The sequence below is a fragment of the Pleurodeles waltl genome, chromosome 6, assembly GCF_031143425.1.
Source record: "Pleurodeles waltl isolate 20211129_DDA chromosome 6, aPleWal1.hap1.20221129, whole genome shotgun sequence".
In the NCBI taxonomy this organism is placed as follows: Eukaryota; Metazoa; Chordata; class Amphibia; order Caudata; family Salamandridae; genus Pleurodeles; species Pleurodeles waltl.
In genome coordinates this window covers 1,668,959,431-1,668,985,667 of record NC_090445.1, presented here as the reverse complement: position 1 = coordinate 1,668,985,667, position 26,237 = coordinate 1,668,959,431, and the positions used below count along the sequence as shown (strand labels likewise).

At 42.1% G+C, this 26,237-nt stretch overlaps 1 protein-coding gene across 1 annotated transcript in view; it reads left to right on the top strand.

Annotated features, from left to right (window-relative positions):
- The window catches only part of PSMD5 (proteasome 26S subunit, non-ATPase 5), a 56,625-nt gene that overhangs the window by 26,834 nt on the left and 3,554 nt on the right, over positions 1-26,237 (top strand). The window contains exons 6-8 of the mRNA XM_069241648.1: positions 1,055-1,197; positions 13,735-13,926; positions 24,160-24,269. Of these exons, the coding sequence (XP_069097749.1) occupies positions 1,055-1,197; positions 13,735-13,926; positions 24,160-24,269 (445 nt within the window). The remainder of the gene's footprint in view (positions 1-1,054; positions 1,198-13,734; positions 13,927-24,159; positions 24,270-26,237) is intronic.

The window sequence follows — 26,237 nt, the reverse complement described above, 5'->3', positions numbered from 1 at the left end:
TGGATCAGACTGCACTTTAATTTCTCTCTGTGTTGAGATTTGTAAAACTGCTATCATCCATTTTGGAAGCTCCTGCTGAAATAAAGTGGACTGTCACACACTTTGTTTAGAACACTCCAATACGATCTTCCGGTCAATATATGTTAGATGCAGAGACATATTTTTAAGCTTACAATACTTTGACATGATTATAAGATGGCAGTCACTTGACCTAATTTTATATAGTCTGGCCACCTGGTCACTGGACCCACTCTTTTTCTAGAATCCTGCTTGAAGATATCTGTTTATTACTGCCGTCTATCAGTTTCCATATGTTTTCTCTTTCCCTTTAAGCTTCGGTCAAGCAGGTAATTTGCTGGGTTTGAGCGGGTTCTTTCTTGAATAAAGGTATAATTCTCACCGAGCTAACCCACTGCTTAAGACATCCTCCCTGCAGCTCAGTGTAACATTTACTTTGGCCCATTGAGATGTGCTGAGAACTTCTGGAGCAGGAGTTCATATTCAGGCTATACACGGGCCTGCCCGGGTACGTAGCTAACAATGTGGTGTGAAAATCTGAATTTTCTGCACACTGTCACAGGCAGGAAGATACATTTCAAAAGGGTTGAGTAGGTGGGAGGGCAAAAAGATGTATATGTTGTGTGTTTTTTTTTGTAATATATATATATATATATATATATATATATATATATATATTTTTTTTTTTTTTTAAATTCAGCCGAAAGTCCATTTTGGCCGGCGGTTTACCTATGGACAAGTTTGCCACCGCTTCTCTCACTTCTGTGAGCTCTTTTTCGCTCATAAGCAATCAAGGAGATTGTTGCATTGTGAGACAGCCCAGCGTCTTGTAAGAGGTAGTATTGATGTTCAAATAATATTGATGTTCAAACACTGCCTTCGAAGGTACCTAACAACAGACATTGAAATAAGACTGAGCGTTACACCTTTGTGAATGCTTTATAAATGTAATAGCGGGACAGCTATGTCTTTTTATTGTACTTACTCTCAACCAGTTTTTGGAGTTTTTTTGTTGTTGTTGTTTTTTTTCTTGCAGAGTCACTTGTATTGAAATGGTAACCACCTTAGCCTCTACATTTCATGGGCGAAAATACCTCGCAGAGCAAGGGATCATTGATAAAATCTCTAACATGATCATCAGTTCGGAGTCTGACCCCTTTTCAGGCTTCTATGTACCAGGTAAGAATTGCAGGCAAACTCTTCATGTGCTTGATGAAAATAATTAAAGCTACTTGTTTTAGGAATGTCCAGTTTAAATGTTTGAACCTTTTTAAATTTATTGCACTGCCGATACCTTAAAATTACGTTTAGTGCACATTCCATATTATTTTAAGATTATTCACCACGCTATATTATCAAATAAAGTATAAAATACAGCCACACTTGTTTTACACACAAAAATTAGAATAAAAGTGCTAGAAATTAAGATTGCTACTTATGTATAAAGGTGCACACATAGCAATAGCACATTGGACTTGAATTGAAGAAAAATTAAACAAAAAAAACTACAAAGTATTAAATCTGATTAATCTGAATTAGTCAACTCAGAGATACCAAAGAATTCCGATACTAAAAATGATTTGGATGCTGTGAAAGTGCTAACCATATCCTACAAGACCCCTAGTATGCACCAGTAAACTGTATCAAACTATGCCGAGGACTGACTGCATACATAACAGGGTAGTTATGTATGCTGGTGGAATAAGAAATTGCTCAGGAGCTTAAATTACAGAAGTTGTGCCTCATCTGAGTAGTCATCCTAATTCAGCTTATGCCTTGGTTCTTGCCACCAAACTAACCCCAGGGCCTCCCTCTGAATCTTCAGCCTTTCACACCTTCAGACAGCAGCATTGTTCTGTAGCCTTTTAATACAGTTGTGAAATACATTTTTATGTTTTATCATTGACATTGTTACAATTTCCTTTTGTTCCATACCAACAAAAATGAAATCCTAAGTTTTGGAACAACAATCTTAGTTGTTTTCCCTGTCAAATGGCCAGTAAATCTGAAGCCACCTCCTAGATGAGTCAAAATAGCATGTGGTCTTAACATCCTCTTCGGTTCAGAGTTTTGTTTTTTGCACTACAAACTCAGTTACCCAAAATGCCCACTACCACCAGTATAACATAGATAAAGTCTGCCCTGCATTCCTCATTCTCCAGCGGATTCTCCTCAGTGAGGCAGTTGTGCAACCCAGGCTTTTCTGTTGTTCTGCTGTCCTTCTCAGTGTGCACTCAAGACATTGCCTAAACTGCAAATAGTTTAAAGCGGAGCTGTCAGACTTATATTCCATCTGGAAAAATATGACTTCATTTCTGACGATCAAGCTAAATTAAATAGGCTATCAACTAAATGACAAATCATTCTAAGCAACCTGAATACCATCTGAAAGTCTACAAAATAGCCTCAAAGTACCTTACCGACTTTTCCCTGGCTGCTACAAAACCACCTACAAATGGAAAAGAAAAAGTCTTGGTGGAAAATGTCTTGCTACAGCCAAGACAGAGGTGCATCTTCCCACCTACTGCAGATGTGCAACAACACTGTAGAGCTTTGGAGCTGCGGTGGACAATTCTCTTTAACCATATTCTACCCTGATGCCTAATTGACAGTTTAACTTTAAAAAATGTTTTATTTCATTAATTGATTTATGCTTGCTCTTGTCCTGTCTCTTCCCACTTTTCCTTGCCTCCTCCTGGTTTACCGTGAAACTAGAATTGTTTTCTGCTGCATATAACAAATTTATAAATACAAATAGAGTTGCAGCCATGCTGCATTTGAGCTACAGTTGTCGGAATAATTTTTAATGAAATCCTACATGCTTTCCATCTGCCATCTTGTTTTCCTGGGCCTCAAAAAATTCTCCAGTCAAAATAGGCAACCTAAAATTGTATTTTTCCCTTTTGCCATTCATTACAATTCATTAAGCAGCTTTGAAGTCTTCAAACTTGGCCCAAATGAATAAAGATGTTTGGTAACCAAATTCAGATGCATGTGTTTGTTGATACAATTAGTTAAGTACTTGACAAGGTAATCTGAAGGAACTGTGACAAGCCCGAGTCCTCTCACTGAAAATACGTTTGCAAATTTATTTAGCTACTATACACCATTCTTAATTTCCTCACGCCAAATCATCTACTTCCATTCAAGATGAGGTAGCCTCTTGACTGTGAAAGAATTAAAACTTGTTTAAAAACCAGGGAGCAGTTATGTATGTATGTATGTGGTATTTATGTTGCATTAACTTAGCCGAAAGCCGGCGAAGAGCTATATAAATGGATGTTTGTCAGTTATTCTAATGTTAAATATCTCCACCTTGTATATAAATGTAAAATATATAAGCAAATGGTGAATCCAAAACAAATGCTAATGTCTATGACGTTAATGGAGTGCACACTGTATAATTTTGTAAAAATTGTTATGCTAGGTTTTCTGCCGCTCTCAAAGCGATCTGGTTGATAGATTGAAAGTTGAGTACTTTAAACACAGACCCTCTAAAAGAGTTTCAAGTTTTCTTTTGTTCTTCCACTAGATATTGGTGGCCATGGCACCTCTAGCTAAATGCTTACTAAACAGGAACAGCTTCGCCTCTCCTCCTTTCATCACTACCTGACTATCATCACTTGACCAACTCTGTCCTGGGGTTAAGAACATTTTGAGGGAAGTGTCTATTTCAACTGTATGTCACATCACTGGTAAATCAAATGGTTTTCTGTAACTTCATTACAAAGAGCATGTAAAGATTACATCACTGATCTGTAAAAAATCCCAATTCTGTAAGCCTTGCCATCCACACCTATATTAGACTAGAAGCTCAGAATATTGACTGCTGGGGCTGCAAAGGTGCAAAGATCCCTTTCCACAGATAAAACATCTCATGTATTCTAAAGTGATTTGTAAGATTTTGAGATTCTTAGAGCCCAAATTCCCTACTGAACAATGTAGCCATTTTTAAAAAATACATGGGCTAACCCTTTGTTTAGCAAAAAGCTCTAGTTTACGAGGTTATCAGGCAGAGTACCCCTCCAGCATCAGTGGATGGGCATGGCCTGGGAACTGTGAAAAGGCTATCTGCATTGTCATAAATTCAGAAAATGCACCTTACATCCCTGTTTCCCCCAAAAAGTATTGCCTGTTCCTAATGCCTCCTTGTCACGTGTGACAAAATGCACAGAATATTGGGTATGAAGACCAAGAAGTATGACTGTTACAAACCCAATTAGTCTGTCAGTCCTTGAATATTTACATAAGCTGCTCCCGGAAAGAGTTTGTCAGGTGCCATGAATTTCAGATACCAGTGCATTGGTGAGCAAAGGCAGGTATCCCACTCAGGTAAAATCTGTGATGAAAGATGGAAATTAAACCTTCACTGAGTATTCAACAGCAGTAGATCTCAGCATTCCTGTTTGATCAACCTGACTAATGAAATATTGTCTTACCTTGTGGCTCACTTCAATGTCCACACCCCCATATGACTCCAAAAGGAAGTTCATTAAACCTCAAGACATATAGGTGGAGCCAAGGCAGAACACTTCCTGCATTACCCAAGCTTTACAAACTAAAATATTTCCACCACCTGCAGGGAGGTAATGCAGGACTGTGGCGAGGAAGACTATGACTTGGAGAAAGAAGATTGCAGAATCATAACCTACCTCGTCCATCTCCCTCGCCACAATCCTCACGTCATGAGCGTATACCAAAGCCACAATGGAAAAAAAATGTAAGGAACAATGCAACACCCAGTGTTCATTTAAAACAGCAATGTCAGAAAGAAACGCACAAAACCTCATGCTACGGCAGAAAGCACAACTGAACCAAAGGAAGAGGAATAAGCTTCACCCATTCTCGGTTTGTAATGGGAAATGAAATTGATTGTCAGACCAAGTAGCTGGTGCACAAATATCCTTAAGAGAAGCTTTCTTAAAGGCATCCCAGGATGAGGAGACCACCCTTATGGAATATCTCTGAACCTGAGAGGGAAGAGAAGACCCCCTCCCCCCATTTTTGATAAGCCAAAGCAATCACTGTTTTAATGCTCTTGCTAAGAGGAGAAACTGTAGGGTTATGACCTTTGGAGCCAATCCCAGAGAGGAAAAACAAAGAATCCAGCATCTGAAATGAGGCAGTTCCTTGAAAATAGATCGCAGGAACCCTAACCAGATCAAAAGAGTGCAAAGCACTATCATTCTCTGAAGACTGAGCAGTAAAGAAATGGGGGAGAATTAAATCCTGAGACATAGTGGACAAAGTGAAAGAAACCTTAGGGATAAAGGTAGTGTCAGGTCTTAGCACAGCCTTACCTGGAAAGAAGTGTAAATATGGGTAATGAGAAAGTAGAGCTCCAGTTTCCCCCCAGTCATCGCCCCGAGGTAGTGGCAACAAGCATCTCAAAGATACTCAGGGTAGGGGCTCACAAGGAGATTCCTGTAAGGCAGAGCTCACCAATGGAAGATCCCATATGAGCACTGGGAATGAACCACAGGCCTTCTGAAATGAAAACAGTTTAAGGGGTAAATAACTAAAGGTTCAAAGAGGGCCAAGGAAGGATCCCAAATAGCTTTGATTGCTGCTCACTGACTCCTCGGCGTGGACACAGCCAAACCTAATAAAAACTCATATCTTTCGAAATTTGAGCAATTTACTCCCCCCTCACAGGAGGCAAGGATAGACCCATTAGCAGAACACCACTTTGTGACCACTATCTCTCATTGACCTTGAGAGTACTTTCCTTACTGGAGTTCTGAATTGAGCCTGTAATATCTGAAGAACAGCTTAAAGATTCCAATCGCCACCTTTCGGAATCCAGATCCCAGAGAAAGACAGCAAAGGGAAGACTCTGGCCACTATGGAACCCTCTGAGGAGACAGAAAAATCAGAAAAACCCAAGGGGCTGACTGCTAGTTGCATCCGACACGGAAACTAAGGTTGTCGCCTCGAGTATGGAACCACCAAAAAGAATGCTGTATTTTCTTTCCAAATATTTGATAGAATATTGTTGTTGAGTAGAAAGGTTAGGGAAGGCACAGAGGAACCTTTGAGCCATCTCAAACCTCATCACATTCGCTGCCTAGGCCTCCTGACAAGGGAACAAAACAGATGTAAAACTGCATCCTGGGGAGAGGCAAATAGGATAGAGCAAGGGACAGAGATGAGGGAAAAGTCCAGCTCAAGCAATCGCATGCATATTCTCCCTCTCCGGAAGATGGATCGCTGACAGGGAGAGCAGGATCACTTCCGCCGTTAACTATCTGTTTAATCAGGCAGCCAACTAAAGAACCTGGGAACCCCCAAGGTTATTGATGTTGGTCCTGGTGACCTGTTGTCTGTTCTCATTTGGACTTCTTTCTTGACAATCAAGGGGCAAGGACTAAAGGGCCTTGAGGATTGCTGCATGTTTCTGCCTGCTTGAAAAGGTTCTTGCCTCTGATGCTGAGTCCAGAGTCCCTGGCAAGTTAGACTCACCATGGTAGCTCCCCAGTCCAGACTACTCGCATCTATAGTGACAGTCACCAGAATAGGGGTAGATAGAGGCACTCTGACTGCATGATTGGAAGGGTTTAGCCATCACTGCAGCTTTTGAACAATCTCTGGAGAAGCTTGGACCAGAAAATCGTAGTCCTGGGAAATCAGATTCCATCTCAACAGAAGATAGTACACCAGGTGGAACAGGTGCAGATGACACCAAGGCACTATACAGGGAGTGCAGAATTATTAGGCAAATGAGTATTTTGACCACATCATCCTCTTTATGCATGTTGTCTTACTCCAAGCTGTATAGGCTCGAAAGCCTACTACCAATTAAGCATATTAGGTGATGTGCATCTCTGTAATGAGAAGGGGTGTGGTCTAATGACATCAACACCCTATATCAGGTGTGCATAATTATTAGGCAACTTCCTTTCCTTTGGCAAAATGGGTCAAAAGAAGGACTTGACAGGCTCAGAAAAGTCAAAAATAGTGAGATATCTTGCAGAGGGATGTAGCACTCTTAAAATTGCAAAGCTTCTGAAGCGTGATCATCGAACAATCAAGCGTTTCATTCAAAATAGTCAACAGGGTCGCAAGAAGCGTGTGGAAAAACCAAGGCGCAAAATAACTGCCCATGAACTGAGAAAAGTCAAGCGTGCAGCTGCCACGATGCCACTTGCCACCAGTTTGGCCATATTTCAGAGCTGCAACATCACTGGAGTGCCCAAAAGCACAAGGTGTGCAATACTCAGAGACATGGCCAAGGTAAGAAAGGCTGAAAGACGACCACCACTGAACAAGACACACAAGCTGAAACGTCAAGACTGGGCCAAGAAATATCTCAAGACTGATTTTTCTAAGGTTTTATGGACTGATGAAATGAGAGTGAGTCTTGATGGGCCAGATGGATGGGCCCGTGGCTGGATTGGTAAAGGGCAGAGAGCTCCAGTCCGACTCAGACGCCAGCAAGGTGGAGGTGGAGTACTGGTTTGGGCTGGTATCATCAAAGATGAGCTTGTGGGGCCTTTTCGGGTTGAGGATGGAGTCAAGCTCAACTCCCAGTCCTACTGCCAGTTCCTGGAAGACACCTTCTTCAAGCAGTGGTACAGGAAGAAGTCTGCATCCTTCAAGAAAAACATGATTTTCATGCAGGACAATGCTCCGTCACACGCGTCCAAGTACTCCACAGCGTGGCTGGCAAGAAAGGGTATAAAAGAAGGAAATCTAATGACATGGCCTCCTTGTTCACCTGATCTGAACCCCATTGAGAACCTGTGGTCCATCATCAAATGTGAGATTTACAAGGAGGGAAAACAGTACACCTCTCTGAACAGTGTCTGGGAGGCTGTGGTTGCTGCTGCACGCAATGTTGATGGTGAACAGATCAAAACACTGACAGCATCCATGGATGGCAGGCTTTTGAGTGTCCTTGCAAAGAAAGGTGGCTATATTGGTCACTGATTTGTTTTTGTTTTGTTTTTGAATGTCAGAAATGTATATTTGTGAATGTTGAGATGTTATATTGGTTTCACTGGTAATAATAAATATTGAAATGGGTATATATTTGTTTTTTGTTAAGTTGCCTAATAATTATGCACAGTAATAGTCACCTGCACACACAGATATCCCCCTAACATAGCTAAAACTAAAAACAAACTAAAAACTACTTCCAAAAATATTCAGCTTTGATATTAATGAGTTTTTTGGGTTCATTGAGAACATGGTTGTTGTTCAATAATAAAATTAATCCTCAAAAATACAACTTGCCTAATAATTCTGCACTCCCTGTACACACAGGAAGCTGCCATGTTGCCCTGTAATTTCAGCTACTCCAGAGCTAGGGCCTCTGAGTAAATGGTGGAGACAAAGTCTGAGTTTCTGCTGGCTTGAGGGAGGCAAGGTGTACAAGGCTGAACTGTCTTTAGCCAAGCACCTTTCATAAAGAAGCTGTGAAGAGCTGTTGATGTTTCCAGTTGCTGAGCATGTCACCTTCTCCCCAGTAGACATAGCACCACAGTTGTTCAATGACCATAATCTAGCTGAACCCTCCAACCTACTCTACTATTCCATGTCTCTGTGTGTTTCTGCTGCCAGCAGAGTTCTGACCAACCCTTCAATAGGAGAACCATTTCGGCATCTTCATGTTCTATCACTTGATATTCAAGTATTGAAGTCCTCTTAAATGGAGTGGCCCAGACAAATTGCCTCAGTAAGGAAGATGTGTCCTGTAGTCTGTACCATGCTTTTGAAGGAAATGTACTATCCCTCTCCCCTGGTCCTCCTCCTGATGGAGCTGAAGATCTTTAGGTGCTTCAGAGAAACTGGGCACCAATCTGAGGAGAATCCCAGAAACCGCCCGGTGACTTGTGATCTCCGTGGATTCCCCAAGTGTTGCAGGAGGCTTTTTGCCATCGGAATTTGCCCCAAAGTGTTTTCTTCTGGGAAAGGAAAATCTTGTGATTTAGTTGGATAATGTTGCAAGTCTCTCTGGCTCTGATAAGTGCAGTTACTGGCTTCAGTAGCTTGATTAAAACCATGAGATTGATGAAACTCTGAAGAGAAGGCTGTAAAACTGCCAAGCTCAGGTGAACTCTAGGAATTATGTAGAAAAATACCGAACAGTCAATGAGTTTCTTCCGCTGGTACCCAGAGAGGAGAAGATCAGTAGAAGTGGGTTATGTTTTATCCTAACGTGTTGGTAGGTCACACTGCTGTTGACTTGTAGCAGATTTATCACGTCCCTTTTGGTTTTTGGAATCTCTTCTGTTTTTCTTCATGGAATCCCTTGGGTGTGGATCAGGGCATTCGTCCTTCTCTGAACCTACCGCCTCCAAAATCACCAAAGGCAGCTGGAAGAGCATCACAGAAGAGGAGTAGGAATCTGCCACCAAGAACATCAATAGCTAGATAACCGCATGTGCCGACACCATGGCTCCCCTCAAGTGCAACTCAACAGCAAGAGCCTAACTACAGGCCAGCTGGTACACAGAGAAGCTCAGGCTGACAAAACACCACTTCTAGCAACATGAGCTCTAATGGAGAACAAGTCAAGCCAGATAAATACATCTTAATTGTATCCCTTGTACGCTACCACCAGCAGTTACAGAACACCAAGAACACATTTCTTGCAGATCACATCAACACTGCCACGAACAACAGCAAGGAACTCTTTGCCAAAATCAGTTTTCACCGTGCCTTTTGCTCTTCCAGCAACATCACCCCTCCTCACAAGACCTTTGCAACAAGCTCTCAGAATTCTTCAGTAACAAAATTTCCATACAGCCAAAGAAAGAAACCTGACTTTATGCCCAGTTATTGCTACCATTGAAATTACTGCTACCATCTGGACTATTCACTCGGGGCCCCATCCGATCCTTGCCTCCGCCACACCTTCCCCAAAGGAGTCCTACCAATCAGCGAAGCACAAACACCCATCTTGCCTCCATTGACTCGGCCTGATTCCATAGACACCTGGAAACATGCCACTGTCCTGCTCCTGCTCAAGTACGCATTCGCTAACTCAACCATCTTTTCAACCACAGACCCATCTCTCTCATACCATATCTGTCATAGATCTTAGAGAAACTAATCAACTGACGCCTCACTAGCCACTTCAGCAACCGCCAGCTTCTGAACACCACACAATCTCCTCACCACCACACAATCCCGATTCAGGACTAACAGCAATATTGAAACAACACTCCTCGCCATTTGCAGATGAGCTCCCCATGATCCTTAACAGAGGAGACACGGCAGCTCCTGTTCTCCTGAACCTCTCTACAGCATTTGGCACAGCCTCGCACTCCATCCTAATGAGGCACCTGCAAAAGATGGATATCCAAGGAACTGCTGTCTGCTGGATCTGCTCCTTCTCAAAATATAGAACACAAGCTGTCGGCTGGTACCTTTTTCCTTGGAGACCTGCACACTATGCGAAGTGCCTCAAGGTTCATCACTCAGTTGCGCCCTCTTCAAGCCATATGTGATTCCTCTGGCCATAGTCATCCGCACACATTACATCAACATTCTCTCCTATGCCGATGATGTGCAACTCGTATTCTCCCTTTTGGACAAGACCTTCAACAGAGGAAACCAGTTAACCGCCTGCTGGACCGAAGACACTAACTGGGTGAAAGCCAACTGTCTCAAGCTCAACACAGTCAAGACAGAAGTAGTGATCTTCGGTAAGAACACCTCACGCTAGGTCTCCCACTAAAGGCCAGCTGAACTATGACCCACATGCAGCACCCACACCAGGAACCTCAAAATAATCATCAACAGCAAACTAAATGTGACCGCACAAGCCATTGCTTGTCACTGCATCCTGCTTCCACGCCATGAAGATGCTGAGGAAGATCTTCAAATGGCTCCCGAGCAGAACTAGAAAAATCTGTCACTCATGCCTTAGTCATCAGCAAGTTGGACTACGTGAAAACCCTCTATGCCCGGATTACCAAGCAACTCACTAGAAGACTAAAAGTTCTATCCAGAACTTTCAGCCAGACTCCTCCTCAACCTCCCACACTGAACCCGCATCTGACAACACCTCAGGGAGCTCCACTGGCTCCTGATACACAAACGCTGCAGTTGCAAACTCCGCATACACATTAAAGGCACCACAGAACTTAGGCCCTACCGATCTGAACAGTCGCATCGCCTTCCACCAGACACCTCCGCTTCTCAGGTCTCCTACTCGCACACATCCCACACATACCCAGAACAAGATCAGAAGATGAGCATGTTCTGACATCGCCCCTAAAGCGTGAAATAGCCTCCCACTCCACATTAAAGCCTCCTTCTCTCCTTGAATTCCTTAAGAAGCTGAAGACCTGGCTTTTCAATTAATCAACCTACCCTAGGCAGGGCCAGGCACACATACCTGCTCAGTGCCATGATAACCATGTGGGTCATAGTGTGCTTTACAATTACACATAACAAATTGCTTGTGTGACCCCTTTTCTTTTAGGATGGTTTTAAGGACTTGATAGTAGTTCATATATCTGATTGAACCTCCCCTCCTCGACCAGGGGGCCTGTCCTGTTCAGGAGCTTGCCCGTGCAGGCCTACTAGAAGCAATTTTTCCTCTTTCTAGGATGACGAGCTTATTTAGCAAGGGAGTTGATAATTGTGGGGGTAATGTACTGAGGCCCCTGACATCTTCCTCTAAGTGTCTGGCTTTGGGCATTCAGCATAATGCACACCCTTGCGTTTCGGTCTCATGGCTTACGCTGTCCCTTCAATAAATAATCAAGCATCCGAGGAGAGGAAAACCATTATTAGGTACAGGGTGGAGAACAGTTGTTGAAGTGGTCTGCCAACCTCATGCCCACTCTTCAAGCCCTTTAGGTCTAGTTCCTAGGATCCCACTATTTTCTCTGTCCAGGTACGAAACGGTGTTGGTTCTTGCCACATCCTAATTCAGAAGTCCTTATTATTCTTGCCAGACGTAATGGGACTCCATACCCTTCTGAAGACAGGGGCATAGCTTGGTCAGTAAGATTTGTGCGGGGAGGGGTGTGAGCTTCAGATTTTCCGGCTGGCATATAATGTTAAAATAAATTATACGACAAACAGTGGGCATAAGTGGGGCAGTGGAAAAGGAACGGATTGTGGTTTGGTAGGAGTACTAAGAGAGAAAACACAATATTCTGTAAAATAACTGATATTTTTGAGGACTTTCACACAGTGTGTGCGTTTTTAGTCTGTGTGTATGTTAAAATACCTGCTGAAATCTGACAATTATCTCGCAATTCTCGACTGAAAGCACCTGTAATCAACTATTTATAAGAAAAAACATTTTTTAGGGAGGTGTAACATTTCAAACCCAATTCCCCCACCCCACCACGAAGCTACTGAAGAATGCTTCTGGACTTACAAAACCAATACATATATTTGGTTGTATGATGGTGGTCTTCTATTCATCTTTCCATGGTACAGAGGAGCGAGCAGGAGGTAGATACCGAAGATCATTTACTTCTCTAGGATCTTCAGGTGTTTCTTCTTGTCTCAAACTTCCTGCTGTCTGTCTTGCTTCTGGATCCAGGACCTAAAGTCCCTGTCATATTGGATGTGGGCCTAGTAACTCCACAAGGCTGAGTCATTGGACTGATGTAATGAGCTGCAATGTCACTGACTCTAACATATGGCTGTAAATCTTAGATTGCTCTATGATTTGCATTCTATATCGTGGTGCTGACACAGTTGGTGTGGTCCATGATCAGGGTGAGATTTTGGGAGCTGCCAGGTTTCTGTCTCAGGCCTTTTGTCAAGTACCTAGTGGTTCAGAGTGATTTGGAGACATTAGTTAAATAATGTCAACATCCTCAAGAACATTAAAGCGATCTAATGTGCAAAGACAGGTGCCAGTATCAAAAGCGAGAAGAACCTATGCTATGTACCTAACTGCTAAAGAGCAAAGAAAAGATACATGTAAGGAGGAGGGGTAGAAAGAAGGATTTCAAACAAAAAAATTACTTATTTGGTTATGTGTTTTGGAATTCAGACATCAGATTTTCTGAAAGCTGATCAGAAAAATAGTATGAAGTTATTGTGTTCTTTGTTTTTGAGTGGTACGGTACCGAAGATTAAGCATGAGGCCCTCTAGTTGAAAAGAATCTGTAGACATAATTTGCCTTTCCTCCCCAAATCCTTTTGTGAATTTATTTTCTCCTAAACATAGCACTGCATCTGTTTGTTGTCACATGTATGCATCCTCTCATTGATTGATCCTTATATCTGTCCCCGCCCAATTGCATTACTTCACCATATAGACTCCATTTTTGTAGTTCAGCTATGATAAGACTGAAGAAGTCATATCTCTGCTTTCTCGTTACTACAGCCAAATTGTTAATTAGTATGTTCTGGATGATGCTCTTCCTCATAAATATAGAGTTGGTCCTCTCTTGCCCCCTGTTCTACACCTAGTTATCTTTCTAGATGTTAAAATGCACCCAAGCTGAAAGCATGGCCATCCCTGCAATCTTTTCACATCTCCTATCACATATCGATGTCTCTTCTCATCTAATGCTACTACTAGATATTTGTATTAATGTATATGGTCTCTGCCTGATTAAAACCTTCCACTAGGCACTTTCTGGACATGTATAATGTAGATTTATGAGTATTTTCTCTCTCAGAACCTCCTCTTCCTTGCAATCACCCCTACACAGAAACCTCTCCTGTAGTTACCCAAAACACAGCTTATTGCCTTATGTTTCTTGTTAAGCATTAACTTGCTTCCTTCAACAGGTTTGGTGAAGTTCTTTGGAAACCTAGCGATCATGGACAGCCCCCAGCAGATTTGTGAGCGATATCCTGCCTTTGTTGGCAAAGTCCTGGAAATGGCAGAAGGTCACGATGTTACCATGATAGGCGTGGCTGTGGACACACTCGCAATTTTGGGTTCAAGCGTTGAAGGAAAGCAGGTCTTGCAAAAAACAGGTTAGTGCGCTCTTTGTTTGTTTTGCTTTCACTGGACCACATCACCAAACTTGCACTTACCATTTTACGTCACATGATCCGTGTACTTCATTTTCTTTTTCATCATTTTTAGTATCTGAAGATAAGAACATTTTGTCTCTGTAATCGCTGTGAAAATTGAATTTATCACTTCATAAAAATGAGGGAGTTGCTTATTACAGATGTTTTCACACACTTAACGGTCTCTTGTGTGAACAGCAATGTATTTTCTCTTGTGTGAACAGCAATATATTTGCATTTGCAACTCGTGCACTGGTTATTCACAGAATTGGAATGAGTGAAGTTTTATGAACGAATTGCTTTTACAATAGGACATTATTTAGTGTGGTGAATTTCCTGCTATTGTCAGTTTATGGGTGAAAATATGGGAGACAATGGCCTCTCTAAACAGTGATGATTATCTGCCGTGAAGTACAAGTGGTGTTTGGGGTGGGGGTGAGGTCAGGAGGTAAGGGGTGCAGAAAACAGTAGGTTCAAGGCAGGATCCTCTGAAATACAGTGAGATTACATTTATTTTCTTCATCGTTGGTTTTCAGTTTAAGTTAAGGTTATCTCCAAGAAGGCAGCTTTCATTTGCAACACCATCACATGGGAAAAGTCAGATTGAGACTTCTATGACAGCTCCTTGCCATTAACAACTACTTGCTATTACATCTTATTGCCTTTGCCATTACATGCCAGTACACAAGGTTTCTGTATGCCTCCTGTGCATTTAGGTTAGCGTTTTGTACCAACAAAAGGTACGCTTTTGCGTCTCTTGCAGCACCACTAAGCCTGCCCCCTTGTCAACACCTCCCTTGTCGTCCCCTGACAAACCTTATGTTCAGCTGGCAGTTGCATCTGGACTTCATGCAGTCCTCTCATTATCACCTCAATCAATCCTCTCACTATTCCATCTTGGATCCTGGTGTCCCTGCTCCAGAAACAATTGGTGCAGGAATCGGTGGCGAGTGCCATTTGGAATTCTGTACTTTGTGGAAATGGCTATTGCAGTTTGCCCCTTCACTGGTACAACAGACGTGGTTCTGAACCCTCCAGCACTGTTCACACTCCGTATAGTTCTCGCCTTCCACTTTTTTAAAGTAGGGCTTCACAAAATGAATGCCATGCTGAAGCAGCCATGGTGGAAGGTGCTCTAGATAGCTCCGGCCCAAACTCCTGTTTCAGCTACTCCTTTAGTGAAAGCCAGACCTTGCATATCGGTCAGACTAGAAACCATAGGGACCTGCTTTCTAACTCCCCTTGTGTCAAATGTATACTACCACTTATGCTCTGGGAGGGGCATCCGGTAAATGGAAGGTGTCTTTGGGACTGAATGGATCTATCAGTGTAGAGTGAAGGAAATTAGCACTTCTTCACAACATCTATAATGATGTAAATTTCAGAAGCTATTATAAGATTAGCATTCCTTAGACGAATAAGTAGTACCCAGTCATTTGATCAGCAAGGCATGACCAAGGGGGCTTTACTATTCAGACTTTCGGCCCGTAGTTGGCTTAACAAGGTGTTTGTAACCCTCCACTTTTTCCAAATGTTTATTTTGATCTTGGATTAGGAAATGAGAAATGGTACTCTTAGTCTATTCAGAGAGTAGGTATGGACCACAAGGAACCAGATGAGTGGTCACACATTTAGGATTTTATTCTAATTTTTTTTTTGTAATGATCACATTTTGGTCAGAATCAGTTTTGAAATAGTGATAAGACCCTGCGTGCAGCAGTCTCCCCACCAGCAGTGTCAGCCCACTAAAATCGATGGTAGATACTTTTTTTTTTTTACAGTGGCTGATCCGCTCCAAAACAGCCAGGCGCAGGACTTTTATTTGTCAATGCACAAGACTGTGTTTAGAGCAAGGGTGCAGGAGTACTTACCTAAATGGGGAAAAGTTCTTGGTACAAGCTGTTTTATCCATACCCACCAAACATCCTACCTACTCCAAGAGTAATGCTGGTGCAGCATTTTATCAACTTGAGGCAAAGTGCACGAACTTGTGAAGGGAGAGATGAAATCGCGTCATAAAACTCTACAGCTGGTGTATACTCTAATAATTCCAGGCAGATTAAGACCTGGAAATTCAGGCTATAAAAAGATCTGGTAAAAGTAAGTAAACATCAAATACGATGCTTAAGGAATGCTACCTCAAGACATGAAGTGCCAAGCTTCTCCAGGAAGTTTTCATAAGGACAAGCACAGACGTTGCATGATGGTAAAGATCTCTGCAAACGCCAAATTCTCTACATGAGTCTCTAATCTGTCAAGTGTTTTCCAGTAAATGCGGTCATCTGTGCTACCAAGTTATTAACTTTTATGTGGACATAGAGGACTGACTGCTAAAACCCTCACCTTTCCAAGCTGCAAAATCCATGAGGCAAGTCGTCATCAGACTTTTTCCTCATTCCTAGATGTTTAATAAGCTGGAAATTGTCCATCACCTGGCACTGCCATTTACTGTCATTCAAAGGTGTCAACTTTGCCATGAAAACAATGTGGAAAGATGCCCAGCATTTCATAACATCATTCAGACTTAGGAAAGAACTGAGGTTTTTCAGCTATTCACGTTCATGACACACTCTAGAAATAATGTCCTTGTTGGTTTATCTGAACTTCCTTCCATTCAATACCCCACTGCCATCTGATTATCATTTATCCCTATCCGGAATAGTAGTGCACCACGGGTCTCATCAGTTCAGATTTGTCTTGTTGCTATGCTGCCTTTACTTTGTAAAAAGATTGAGTAGTACATAAATGCTGTAAATATAAATTAAGATTATATTATCGGAGCCGACATTCAGTAATGTCTCTGTCCAGTATTGCTCTGAAAGTTAAAGTTCAAGGAACTCAATTACCCCTTCAAAAGACTAATGGTGCATAAAAAGATATTTGTTAGCGGTCCTGTCTCAAGCCTATTATTAGCAATTAATCTAGAAAGTGTACCGTTGTAGTAACTGTTTTCTTATTTTAGAGTTTAGTACTCAAAAGGCTGATTTCCCAGTGCAAGAATAGTCAAAGTTTAGTCAGGCTGTTATCGAAAACAAAACCTTTTTTGTGCACAGTGCAAGATCATTTAAGTTAGCATGATTATCAAATTTCATGTATCAAACAGAAGATCAGGGTATAAAGCACTAAAGGAAATATGCCCAATCGTTTCTACTTAGGGGTGAGGGGGTTGGGAGGGCTGCTGGCTTACCTTTATATACTTCCTACATCTTCAGCAGTAGTTTATAAATTGTGCATGATCATGTTAAGAAAAGATGGTCTAGCTCATAGAAGATTCAGGAAAATATGCCTTTTGAAGATGAATGGTGCATCGAAACTGAAGGGTCTCGAGATAATGTAGTTGTAAAGGAACTTTACAACGTCACCATTTATGTTATGGAGTGGTCAGCTCCTGAAAATCTCTTCTGTGCTTGAGGCAGAGACTTTTGTTGGTGTATATTTCTGAGAACCCTTCCCTGTATTTGTGGCCATCTACTTTGAAAAGCTTGAGGAGACAGTCACAATCTTATTCAAATCCTCGACACATGAGTACTTCATCAGACCAGAGAGTAAACTGAACAGGCGTGAGGGAGACATGAATGACTGAATATTTGGAGTAATCCATGGAGAGTCAGAGAAATAATTCAATTTATGGTTTATATGCATTTTATTAAAAAGCGAAGTGGCTGAAAGTATGTTGGGGGAGTGGTTGATTTTTATGCCAAACAGTGCACACAAGTGTCTTTTTCTGATCAAGTCTGAACTTTTCCACTGGGTGAAGTATATGGAAGACTGGCTCAAAAAGCTTGGACGAACTGATGCCTGTCCGACTGTGGAGGAAGGAAATAGACAGTTTTTGCCTACTAAGTACAATAATTGTTTCAACGAAGGTGATGTAAAATAGCAGTAGTTTCAGTACATGCATGCAGATCTTTTTTTAGGTCTCACGAATGACAAGGGCTTGTGCTGTTAGCACATGCGCTTTCGCATATGAGAGAGGTTGTTTACTAGAAGGGCCTTGCAGCCCACCCATTGATTACCCATTTGTGAGCTTCGTCACTCTCATTTGCTGCCTTCTAATTGGGCAGTGTGTGCCAGCTTCACTTCCCCTTTTTTCCTCCGGATCATGGACCGAGTACTGATTTGATATCTTGAGTAGTATTCTCCTGAACTGCTTTCCCTGCCTTTTACAGGGAACTAGAGACCAGTTAATCAGTTTGTATTGTTACACTTCAGTTCTCAGTCCCTTCCAGAGCTCCCAATTGGGGGACACTCTTATACATGAGACTGACGAGGGGGAAGTGTAGCATGGTTTATGTGGTGTATGTAGTCTGCGTTTGTCAGTCATGTGGTTCCGTGGGCCATGAGGTCAGAGTAAACAAAGGGGCTGGGCCAAGCATTGATTGATGTGGGGTAGGGTGCAACAGTGAAAATGCCTGCGGGAGCTGGGCCACAATAACCTTTGCTTGAAGAAGCACACGATCAGGGGAGGGCCTCTTGAGCTGTGGAAGGCTGCTTAAAATGTTGCAAAGAAACAAAGACCTTCAAGAGCAGGAAACTGACCCTTGAGTGCAACTTTGCTCTGAAACATTTTTTTTCTTCTTGGCCTGAAACAGTTTACCAACAGATTGACATGTCTTGTGAGCCATCATCCCAAACTATTTATGTAGCTCTCTTAATGAGCAGAGAATGCATAGTGATATATTTGTCTTCTAAACATCACTTTCTTGCTGGGGATGTCAGAGTTAGTTGCACTGTTACGGCTACTTGACTCACTAGTCGCATGTGCATCGCCAATAGAAGAATGAAACGCTGTGTTGCCCCTTCCGGAACTTGATCTTTTGATGTACAATACACAAATTATTTGCAGAGTATGAATTAAGCCACTGGGCTACATTCTAAATAGGTATAAAATTAACAACATTTTAAGCATTCAACTCTTGTTATGTGTTTAATATGACTAGTTTCTTTGCAGTGACTCTAATTAGTTCAATGGAAGGGTCCTGCTGGAATCGGATCATAATTTGGCCAATTTACATTTTAAACCTGAGAACCGTAAATATAGTTTAGCCCATATAAAATAAAAAAACTGATTGGATGACGTTGAATTTCAAGAATGTTTTTTTTTTGTTGCGAGGCATGTTGCAACAAATCCATGTTAAAAGTTTCTTCTAATGTTCTAGACAATTATAAGGGAATAAAATCACATCTGTGTGGGAAGAGACGGCTGTGTTTTTTTTTTGGGGGTGGGGAAGAACTAGCCCTGCGACGGAAATGGCTAATTAAAATAGTCAAAATCTCCCCTTTTGGACAAACTGCGGAATTGCAGCGCAGACAGCGATCAAAGAATATGATAAACCCAGTCCATGTTCCCTAAATTCAACTTCCACACAGCAATCTTTAGGTCTCACCTGTGATGGGGCATGTGCTGCTGTCACCTTTGCCCTCTCTTGCAACAGAGATTGTTTAGTGGCAGGTGCTTGGAGTCCACCCACTGCTTACCATTCATGAGCTTCATTGTCACTCTCATTTGCTGCCTCCTAATTGGGCAGCACTTGCCGGCTCCACTTCCTCTTCTTATGTCTGAAGCATGGGCCAAGTACTGATTGATTTCCTGTATGAATTGTTCATGTACAGGAGTTTTTTAGAGCCCACCTGCTGCCTAGCAGTGGTTGCCTTAATAATCAGTCTAATTTCCTTTCTACTTCAAATTCCTGCTTTACTTCTACTTCATGTTTTTGCTTCTACCCTGGAGCTTGGCCCAAGTACCCCGTCCCTTGCTCAGTGTGCTTCCACTGCTTGTCCTTTTTTCTCCTCCCCTTAACCCCATCCCTAAATTGTTGCTTAACCTCCTTCTTTGTTGCTTGCCAGTCTGCCCCTCCTCTCGTTACTTATTCCATCCACCCTTTCCACAAATTGTATGTAGGCTATTTGATCAGCCGATTTAAAAAAAAAAAAAAAATTTCTTCTTTTTTTCTATTTTTTTTTTCTACGCTATTCAGGGGGAGAAACCACCAGATACCAGGGGTCTTAATTTTTTTGCGTCAATTTCACACAAGGGGAGCGACCCCTTAGGCAAGGGTCGTTCCCTGGGGGGGGGGGGGGGGAATTTATTTTAGGCCATTACTGCCCCCCTTGGGGGTAGATCAGCCTATTTTTATTAGGCCGAAACCACTAGGCACCGGGGATTATTTTTTTTTTTTTGTGCCAATTTCACGCAAGGGGAGCGACCCCTTAGGCAAGGGTCGTTCCCCTGGGGGGCAAATTTATTTTAGCCGATTACTGCCCCTCTTGGGGGTAGATCGGCCTATTTTTATTAGGCGGCTCTGCCCCCAAAGGGGTCAGAAACCACTAGGCACCGGAGATTTTTTTTTTTGCACCAATTTCATGCCAGGGGAGCGACCCCTCAAGCAAGGGTCGCTCCCCTGGGGGGGGGGGGGCAAATTAATTTTAGGACATTTCTCCTCCCCTTGGGGGCAGATCGGCCTATTTCTATTAGACCGATCTAGGCACCAGGGATTTGTGTGTGTTTTGTTTGGGGAGGCAGCCTCTTGGGCAAAGGTTGCTCCCCATGGGGGCACATTACTGTTGGCCATATCTGCTCCCCTTGGGGGCAGGTTGGCTTATTTTTAGAAGGCGCATCTGCCCCCAAGGGGGGCAGAAAGCCCGTCAGAGACCAGGGAAGATTTTTTTTTTTTCTTTTCTTCAAAATAAGAGGGTGGGGGTATAGCCATACCCCCACCCCAAATAAACGGGGACATAGTTGTTCTGCCCACCAGTGGGCAGATGGGGAAATTACCCCCAATCCACACCCTGGGGGGGGGGGGGGGGCAGAAAGTTTACTAGATGCCAGGGAATAAAAAAAAAAAAAAAATAGTGGGGTTGTGGCTACCAACCAGTATAGGCCTGGCTATGCCCCCACCCCAACTGAAGGGGTAACAGTCTTTAAGCTCTCCCCCGCACACTAAAACATCTTATCTTACGGCAAGCAAGAGGATATTTGATTATTTTGGGGTTTCGTTTTACATTTGGGCCATGAGAGCTTGGCTAACTCTCAAAATTGTCCCACTTGGAATGGTGAGGGCTGCACTTTATGGAGTTTGGGACGCTGCCATGTAGAAAAATCCACAAGACCTAGACACATCTGAAAACTAAACATCTAGGTGATTCCAGGGTGGTGTGCTTCACAGACACCCTCACCATTTTCTTACCCACAATGCCCTGCAAACCTCCAACTTTGCTGGAAATCACACATTTTCCCCACATTCTGTGATGGAACCTTCCGGAATCTGCAGGAATCCACAAAATTCTTACCACCCAGCATTGTCTCCTCTATACTGATAAAAATTCTGCTGCACTTGTCAGCCTAAAAATGTTTTTTTTCCAAACTGCCCTTTTGGACCCGCTTTGGTTCCCCCCTCAATTTCAACATGTTTTTGGCTATTCCCTGTCACAAGCACTTGGCCCACCTACACAAGTGAGGTACCATTTTTATCGGGAGACTTGGGGGAACGCTGGGTGGAAGGAAATTTGTGGCTCCTCTCAGATTCCAGAACTTTCTGTCACCGAAATGTGAGGAAAAAGTGTTTTTTTGTTTTTTTTGGGGCCATATTTTGAGGTTTGCAGAGGATTCTGGGTAACAGAACCTGGTGAGAGCCCCACAAGTTACCCCATCTTGGATTCCCCTAGTTGTCTAGTTTTAAAAAATGCGCAGGTTTGGTAGGTTTCCCTAGGTGCTGGCTGAGCTAGAGGCCAAAATCCACAGCTAGGCACTTAGCAAAAAACAGGTCTGTTTTCTTTGGGAAAATGTGATGTGTCGACGTTGTGTTTTGGGGCATATCCTGTCGCGGGCGCTAGGCCTACCCACACAAGTGAGGTACCATTTTTATCGGGAGGCTTAGGAGGAACGCTGGGTGGAGGGAAATTTGTGGCTCCTCTCAGATTCCAGAAATTTGTCACCATAATGTGAGGAAAAAGTGTTTTTTGGGCCAAATTTTGAGGTTTGCAAAGGATTCTGGGTAACAGAACCTGGTTAGAGCCCCACAAGTCACCCCATCTTGGATTCCCCTAGGTGTCTAGTTTTCAAAAATGCACAGGGTTGGTAGGTTTCCCTAGGTGCCGGCTGAGCTAGAGGCCAAAATCTACAGCTAGGCACTTTGCAAGAAACACATCAGGTTTCAATGTAAAAATGTGAGGTGTCCATGTTGCATTTCTTGTCGCGAGCATTAGGCCTACCAACGCAAATGAGGTACCATTTTTATTGGGAGACTTGGGGGAAAACAAAATAGCAAAACAAGTGTTATTGCCCCTTGTCTTTCTCTACATTTATTTCCTTCCAAAGGTAAGACAGTGTGTAAAAAAGACATCTATTTGTAAAATGACAAAATTGTGTTGAAAAATGGGGTTTTGTGATTTAAGTCTGCCTGTTCCTGAAAGCTAGGAAGATGGTGATTTTAGCACTGCAAACCCTTTGTTGATGCCATTCTCAGGGAAAAAACCACAAGCCGCCTTCTGCAGCCCTTTTTTTCCCCTCTTTTGGAAAAAGCTACATTTTTGCTGTATTTTGGCTAATTTCTTGGTCTCCTTCAGGGGAACCCACAAAGTCAGGGTACCTCTAGAATCCCTAGGATGTTGGAAAAAAAGGACGTAAATTTGGCATGGGTAGCTTATGTGGAGAAAAAGTTATGAGGGCCTAAGCGCGAACTGCCCCAAATAGCCAAAAAAAAAGGCTCTGCACAGGAGGGGAAAAGGCCTGGCAGTGAAGGAGTTAAGGACACTGTCTGCATAACTGATGCTGCAGAGGTGCTTCAATCAGTGCAACTTTAGAAGGCTCTGGAGAGTAAGTGTAGATGACTGGACACATCCCTTCAAATCTAAATTTTTGGTACACCATCACCTATTAAAGCAGAGTCCGGCAACTGTGCAACTCATTCACCCTTCAAATGTAATTTTAAGACCTTCAAGGTGAACCAATCAGCTCCAAGGTGCTTACGTGAATCTAGACTGCATTTATATACTACTAATAGATGTAGGTTCTTCCATGCCCGGAACTGATGTCTGATTCCTTAACCTGCCTGGAGTCAGTTGTATACTGAAAGGTTTGTCTGCTCTCCCTACATTTCAGCTCTGGACCTTTGTCTATCTAAGGCATTGATACTTGTTAGAAACTGTTTTTATTTTGAACAACCTGTCATTGTTTGCGAGTATGTATGATGGAGGGCTGTCTAAGTTTATGACTTGAAAACCATGCAAGGTCATTGCATGGGTCAAAAATAAATCAAACGGCATATCTTTTAAGTAGAAAGAGGGCTACGCCACCTAACTTTATCAAAGTGGAAGGCGAAATAGCTTCTTTCAGCTACTTTCCTAGCCTGGGTTTTAAAAGAGTTTTGGGGGAGAAGGCCTTGTACCAAAACATTGGACATTCCAGGCCGTGAATTTCCCTGTCCGCATTTTGTAATTGTAACCTCAATATGTGTAAGCTAGCGTTATTCTTCCTTGCTTTAATATTGTTGCCCAATTCCCATGTAAATGGCAAGTACCTTTATGTGCTTTTCATGTATATTTTTAAGTTGTTCTTATAATGAAGGCATGCTACATTATGGCTACTCCAGAGCATTCTAAAGTTCACCGGCTTACAAGAATAACAACATAAATTGTTCAAAAGATGCACAAAGTTGTCACAAGCATGGAATATTTACACCACTTAGTAGGGTAGGTATAAGGGTCTGCTGGGTGTCTGTGCCACTGTGTACTCCATCAGGCCAGTTATTTTTCCAGTTTCACCAACCGTGTACAGGGTCTTTTGTAGTCTGCATACTTACCTTTCTGACTATTGCCCTACTTTGAGAGATCTAAGCTGTTAACATTTTCTTCCTGCCCTTCACACTTAGCTTAAAGTTCTTTCTGCCTAATTTACTGTAACGCCTAATGTACATCTTATTTCTGAAATATCACTCATAGTACTGTCATTTGTGTGTTGGTAACTGTATTTGAACTCTTAATGTATTTTCTAAGACATCAAATGCAACTGACTGTAGCCTTCCCATTTACTCATTGTCAGAGAGAGTGCAGAACTGCTTTCCAGAGGATGTCTGAGATCTGGACACCAGTCATGACATTACATGTGGAAGCTAGACTGTATATAACTTTAGGAATAAAGCTTCACAAGGGGTAATGTAGTTCATTTGGTGCAAGTTATTTTTCTTTATTTTACAGGGGGAAGATTTCAGGCCATCTTCAAGAAGTTGGGTAATCACGCACAAAGTGCTTCTACAGAATTAAGAGTTCGATGCTTGGATGCCATCTCCTCTCTCCTTTATCTGCCTGTAAGTTGTGTCTCCTTACTGTGACATCTGGAAATAACTAAAATGAAGCACCATGTTAGAGCACTGGTTCTTAACATGTGGTCCGTCTCCTACTCAGGAGGTCCCCAACTGATTGTAAAATTACATTGTTAGCAGATTGTAAAAGTACATATGCTTAGTTTTGAAATTCTCTGTAAATGCGAAGAAGCTTGAAATTGGAAGCTAAAATTCAAGTTGTCATTATCTTGATTTATGGAATGGTGAAATTAAGCAAATAGGATCTATTATAGAAGGTTAGTGGCTTAATTGAAGCAGCAGTCAAGCGCAGTGTCAAAAAGAGAGCATGCATTTGGAGAACAAAAGAAAGAAATGTGCTATATTCTAGCATATCCCTTCGTCTTTCAGAAATGCAACCTTTTGAAAAGATCCAACCTTCCCATCAAAACTACATTTGTGATTTCCACCTACTTGTTGATCATCAATTTTTGAAAATGTTCTGTAATTATGGATTCGTTTGCAGTGTGCTACATGTTGCTTTTGCATATTGTGTTGAGGTTCAAGCCATACAAACTGCTTAGGCAGGGTCCCCAACCTCTAGTAGTGATTCAGTGAGCTGTCACAGAAGTTGAAAGGTTAGGAACCACTGTATTAGTGGATAGAATGTGCATTTGGAAAACTATTCTGCCTTTCTGACCTCTTCTCCCATCAAAAGCTAAAGCAAGTTTGTACTCTTCACGATGTACAGGGTTGATTTCAAAGCTCTGCTGGCTTATGTGAGCACTGGTTCTATCGAGCACATGCATCCAAAACTTTTTGGAGACATTAAACAACATTTGAATTTGAGAAACAAAGTGGTGGGCTGTACTTGAACTTCAGGTGAATATGTTAGTGCACGTATGTTTAAAATAGGGCAAACCTGAATTGGCCTGAAGCATAATATACGTATGTTATAAATATTAATCAGTATTTCTTTCTAAAATATATTATAGTGACAACATTTATTTGAAGAACAATATAAGTCAGTCACACTGATTTACAATTTGATTGAACACCAATTTGCAGAGGGTTGCAGCTTAATATTGGGTTTAAAAAAAAGTGACAAATTGTGAATTTATGGAGCACAGATCCAACAAATGGACAGAATGTGGTATACTCCAATCATTTCGGGTTCTCTTCCAAATAATTATTTTCTTTATCTGATGGCAAACCTTTTAATGCATATTAAATCAATGAAGCTAGTCAAAATTGGAAGGGTGTAGACACCACTTTGAAAAAGATGAATGAGGCATCTCCCAAAGGAGATTTTGAGAAATTGATTTAAATGGTCCTTGTTAATTCACAGTGGTAAAACCAACTTTAGCAATAATATATCTGGCATATAACGAAAATACAATCTAAGACCTTTGCCAACGCCAACAAATGCCTCTTGTGAGCTGCGTGTGCTGCTTCAGAGTAATAAGGTCTACTAGACCTGCTTGGATTCATTCTCATTAAGCACTTTTAGGTCTGGGTAAAGAATTAGTCTGAGAGAGGTGCAGGGAATGCTTCTGGTAGTGTGTGACTGATACACTGAGTGGCAGTGCTGTCAGTAGAGCAAGACTGCTAATATGTTAGATGTATAAGAGCAATTGTGGTAGGGTGATAGATATTTTGTTGAGGGACCTGAAAGTGCTGTTGGCTTTTTTTTTTCTCCCATCATAAAGGCGTTTACTCCTCCCCTGATGTTTTTGTTGAGGCCATGTTTAATGACACACTGTGTACTGTTATTTAACGATGAACAAGTCTTACTTTTGAAATAAGGCTGTCACAATCATTCCAAGGCATGCCCTCTTCATTTGCTTGTAAGCATTGATGGTCTGCTTTCTCTAATGAGGCTGCCCAAAGATTGGAAGGGAGCCCATTTATTTACCATAGAGCAGTCTTGACTGCCTCAACCCACCAGCCCAAGGATTGATCAGTGAACCCTGCATGTCCTGCTTCAGAGTTGCA